The 5,062-nt window shown below is 33.8% G+C and overlaps 1 protein-coding gene across 1 annotated transcript; it reads right to left on the reverse strand.

The window, feature by feature from the left end:
* Positions 1–266: 266 nt before the first annotated feature.
* LOC123699223 (SAGA-associated factor 29) lies at positions 267–4,384 on the reverse strand. The gene is made up of 8 exons (XM_045646122.1): positions 4,162–4,384; positions 3,929–4,024; positions 2,699–2,718; positions 2,461–2,607; positions 2,075–2,200; positions 1,506–1,730; positions 957–1,214; positions 267–638 (listed from the first exon to the last, which is right to left on the reverse strand). The coding sequence occupies exons 2-8, from the start codon at positions 3,945–3,947 to the stop codon at positions 546–548; spliced, it is 888 nt and encodes a 295-aa protein (XP_045502078.1). The 5' UTR covers positions 3,948–4,024; positions 4,162–4,384; the 3' UTR covers positions 267–545.
* Positions 4,385–5,062: the final 678 nt, after the last annotated feature.

Raw genomic sequence — 5,062 nt, forward strand, 5'->3', positions numbered from 1 at the left:
GTTATAAACAAAGCGGGCGAAGCCGCAGGCAATCATGACGGCCTAGTAAACGCGGAGGCAGAGTTTTATTATACACTAGCTTCCGCCTGCGACTCCGTCCGCGCGGAAAAATTAAGATTTATTTTTGTTCTACGTATTTTTCCGGGATAATAAGTATCCTATTTTATGCCCAGGATAATAAGGTATAATTATACCAAGTTTCATCGAAATCGAACCGATACTTTTCACGTGATGCCTGAACATACAGACAGACAGACATACAAAAATCTTTTTAATCACATATTTGGGCTTGGTATCGATCCAGTAACACCCCCTGCTATTTATTTTTTCAATATTTTCAATGTACAGAATTGACCCTTCTACAGATTTATTATATGTATAGATAGCTACTAAGAAAACTCTGCCCAACTAAACGTGTAGGCAGAGTTTTTATTGAACGTTAATTAGTTCATAGAATCCGAGTCACTAGGACTAGTTCGTAACGACTGTAGGGACATGAAAGACGGCGACGTGGAGGGCGTAGCGAGGGAGGGCGAAGGGCGGGGTCAGGTGGCGCGGCCCTTGCCCTCCTTGATCGCGATCACGTAGCGCTGCGCCACGCGCTCGGGGGGAGAGTACCCGTCCGCGTAGGAGGAGTCCTGGAATGTGGAAAATAATTTATATAAATTATTATTAGTAATTTTTTGTAGTTAATTTTTTAATATTGTAATTTTTAGCAATTTTTGGAATCCTTTAAAATTAAAATGTATCTTTTCTTACTATGCAGAAAATATCGAATCACGACATAATATGCAGTGATGACATTTTTGAGAAAGTCGTAAATAAATGTTGAACGATATGAAATGAAATTATGACACCGAAAAATTGTTAATCACTCAAGACGTGTCACATTATTTCGGTAATTTGCAAATATTTTATTTGTAGTTACTTTTCAGATGAATTAAAAAAATACAAACCTCAAACAACACCTCGTACGGATCGGCAGCGGACGCCGGTAGTCTATTAACCACGGCTCGATAGAAGCACGTGGTCTGCGGATACAATGCCATTACCACCGCGCCTTTAGGGAATAGCGCGTGTTCGTCTGTTCTAGGGTCTGCTCGCATCAGAGGTAGTGGTACAACTCGGCGCTTGCTGAGAACGTGACGGTTCTTCTGTTCTTCGTCTATGTCGTCTACCTCGTACTTGCCTTGCGCTGGCAGCCAGCTGACCACCTGGTTAAGGAATTTTCGATTTAAATTAGTTAAAAAAAAAACGTCACCAAATTAAGTAAAGGAAGATATTTTATAGATACGTTGCATACATAATATGAGCAAAAATAAATTAATGAGAATAATTAGCCAAAAAAAAAAGAAAAGCATGATTAAAATTTATTTTAAATTTACAAGTTTCAACTCAAAATTGATTATCATATCTGATTATAGAATAACATTCAATTTTGTACAGCACCACTTAATTATAACTAACTATAAATACTTTTAATGAAACTTTGCATAAAATCTCACCTCAGCCAATATCCAATTCTCCTCCTTCTCCGAGACCCTTACAAGAGCGGCTACAGCGTCGCCCGGGCGCGCTATATGCCCCGCATCAGCTGGGACCGCCCCACACAGGGGGGGCGCCCGTTCCCCCACCCGCCCGACATGTAGCGGTAACGTTTGTGCCGCACTTAGCAACATCTTCATGAGCGCACCGCAACCTATCGTCTCTTTGTTGCCTGCGTGACGAGCCTGTAAATTTTGGATGAACAATATTTTCCTACTGAAGTTATTGGTTTGTAGTTATTTGAAATTATGACACACGAATCTATGGAAGTTTGTATTTACTTTGTTTCACAAAATCTATGGAAGATTTTATTTACTTTGTTTTACAGAAAATCTAAAAACTAACTTGTTTTTCATATCTTTATGCATTCCAGTGCTTTATTATATCACTTGTATATTATAAGAGGAAGACCATAAATTGATAGGGCATTAGCTTTTAAACTTTCATAATAATATTATGTAAAATGTCACATAAAAAACAAATAAGTGTATACCTACACTACACCCAAAAAGACAATAACCAAAAGTACCTGAATTCTTCTTTCATTTTTAATGGCACGAATTTCATATATCCTGGCTAGAGCTGCCCGTAGAACTCTCTCTTCCTGCTCAGCAGCATTGAGACCATTCTTATACAGACCTTTCAACTGCATTTGCTGTTACAATAAGAAAATAAAAATATTTGGATGCAAAACATTTCTATATCTAGTTTATTAACATCTCTATGTCTTTATGTGATGTTTTATCAATTGATTACTCTACTGCAACATCTACTGTCACGTCAATTTACGGTTAATTACATTAAGGTCCTAGAAACATATTCAACAAATCAAAATTTAATGTTATCTGCAATTTATTAAATTTGTATTCAACAATTTTTCTTTATGGACTTTTGCAACTAATTATAAAAACAGACCTGTTGTGATGACCCAGATGAATCCTCTGTAGAAGGTGAACTTTCAGCAGCTTTTTCAGCTCGTAATATTGACTCAATGCACTGCTCATTCCTGCCTCTCTCTGCCTCAATGTCATATATCAGCCTATGCAGTGACCTCAATCTCTCCTAATAATACAAGCAATTTATTATAAAAAATATGCATTTTTCATACAAGCCAGAACTACTGAATTGTGGAGAAATAGAAGGAATTTCCTACCTGCACCTGTTGAGCAGCGAGGCTGCATATTTGATTCGATGTCCCCGAATTTCATTGTTTTTTGCTGTTAAGTCGATAGCTGGTAGTGGATTTTCTTAACAAACTGCTTTTCTTTTCCAACAAAAATGCGTAGTTTTTGTGAAAATCGAAATTGAAAATGATATTTTTCAAGGTTATTTTTGTACTAAAAACGTAACTTTAAGTAAAATCTTAAGCCATTATAGTATCAAAATGTCTTATTATCACCCACTCACACGCATTATTTTTAAATATATTCACGTACCTATCACTTTATTTACAAATTACAATTTATTTTGTTAAAATATTATTTTAACAATTTATTATAGCCAAAAATCGTTCCATTAATTTTGTATTTACAACAATGAACAAGCCACAGATTAGTTAATATGACGCATATCACAGATTAGCAAAAAAATATACTAGCTTATCATAGAGTATAAATGATACATTTTAATGTTATTTTTATAGCTCACTTGCTTCAGTTTTTAAAAACGATTAACTTTTACTTTTTTTAGTATTCAAATAGGTAGCGAGGAGCGAAGCGACGAGCGTATTAGGTTAACTCCTGAACTGCCGCACGAGCCGAGCGAGCAAAGCGAGCGTGCCGCGGCAGCGGCCGGCGAGTGCCAGAAGCGACTTTAGGGCGATTCCCACTCAAACAAAAAAAAACTACTTAGGTTTAAACAACTTGTTTGTATTTTATTTATGTATCGTAAAATTATTTTTATTATCAAATGCTTTCTAAGTTAAAATTATTTTTGACAAATTCATTTTAAAAATCAATTTCTAATTATGTTTAATATTTACAATCGTGAACGCGTCATATAACATTTATTATCTATGGCATGTCGTCAGTCGTAAATACGTGGTAAATACAAACTTAAATTTTTGGCTATATACCTTTTCAGGTAGTTAATATAATTTTAGAAATTGTTATATATATAAATTAATAATCCGGCAATCTATTTAAAAATATTGCCTGTGTGCGAGATTATTAGAAGTTTTGATACGACAATGGTATAAAAGTGTCGTTTTTAGTACAAAAATAACCTTAAAAAAATTATTTTCATTTTCGATTTTCACAAAAACTACGCATTTTAGTTGGAAAAGAAAAGCAGTTTGTTATGAAAAGTCACTACCCTCTACCTATTTTACAAATCTAAACAATAAAATTCGGGGACATTGTTTCAAATATTTAACCAGCAGCGACATCAGCTGTGAGAGGCATCACTGTGCAGTTTCGGAAAACTCAGATAACTTCCAACTCAAGTAGACTACGTGCATCCAACTCACACAAACGAATACCTAAAAATGACATATCTTAAGCATATCTAACAATTAATAATTGTATTGGAAACCGTAGCGTTAGATTTCATTCATATAATTGAGCTAATTAGGGCCAGAATACCGTCAATTTTAGTTAAAACTAACATTAAACTTACAAGCACAGCACTTTGAAGATAGATCGCACTCATAGATACCAGATACAACCAGATGTTTTATCAATATTACGTTTTTATTTGATTAAATATCTCAATGCACTCTTATGAGTAGAAGATCAGACAAATTTATACATATTTTATAAATTGTGTTTTATTTTATGAAATAATCAATAATCCATCAATATTTATTTTTAATATAGTAAACAACAATTATTTTTTTTGAAATGACAATAATTGACCATAGAGGAAGGATGTATCAATTGACAGTTGAACTTTTTTTTCTTTCTTCGTGGCAAGAAGATGTGACTATTTGCCAGTGTCGAGTATGAATTTGTTAGAGCAGTCCAGTAGTTTCAGACCATTTATTTAATTTCAAACGAACAAACAATAATACAGTTTTACCAATACCATTAAAAAAATCATTTTCCTATACCTATATCACGGATCACCTCTGTAGTAATAATAAGACAACACAGACAACAGCATTAGACCAACCAGACCATAAATACAATGACCCTATATCAAGAAGCTTATATCTAATACACTGGAGATTGCACTATGACCATTAACTTGTCACAAGAAAATATAACCTTGAATGACGTCAGTGTTGTTTTTTGTCTCTTTCTGTGGGTGACCACACTGGTTTGTATATTCAGGATTTTTCGAAATAAAAAAAACTAAAAATCATGGTCTATAAATAATAACGACATATATTTTTAACAGTATTTATATTATAATATTACTGGTCAACTTACATAAATAATTATCATCTTTATAGGTACATACCATTTTAATTGGTAGAGAATGATAGTTTTAAATAACGCTTGATAACTTTTTATCTCATACTACGATTTTTTAATTAAAATGAGTGCTACATACATTAAAACATCGTTTTGGTTAC

Source organism: Colias croceus, chromosome 17, assembly GCF_905220415.1.
Source record: "Colias croceus chromosome 17, ilColCroc2.1".
Classification (NCBI taxonomy): Eukaryota; Metazoa; Arthropoda; class Insecta; order Lepidoptera; family Pieridae; genus Colias; species Colias croceus.

What these genes read in the sequence shown, in the direction of transcription:
- LOC123699223 (XM_045646122.1), bottom strand. An exon ending in TCGCTGCTCAACAGGTGCAG is followed by an intron (nt 2,608 to 2,698) that starts GTAGGAAATTCC and finishes TTGTATTATTAG; the next exon opens with GAGAGATTGAGGTCACTGCA. An exon ending in AGAATTGGATATTGGCTGAG is followed by an intron (nt 1,215 to 1,505) that starts GTGAGATTTTAT and finishes TTCCTTAACCAG; the next exon opens with GTGGTCAGCTGGCTGCCAGC.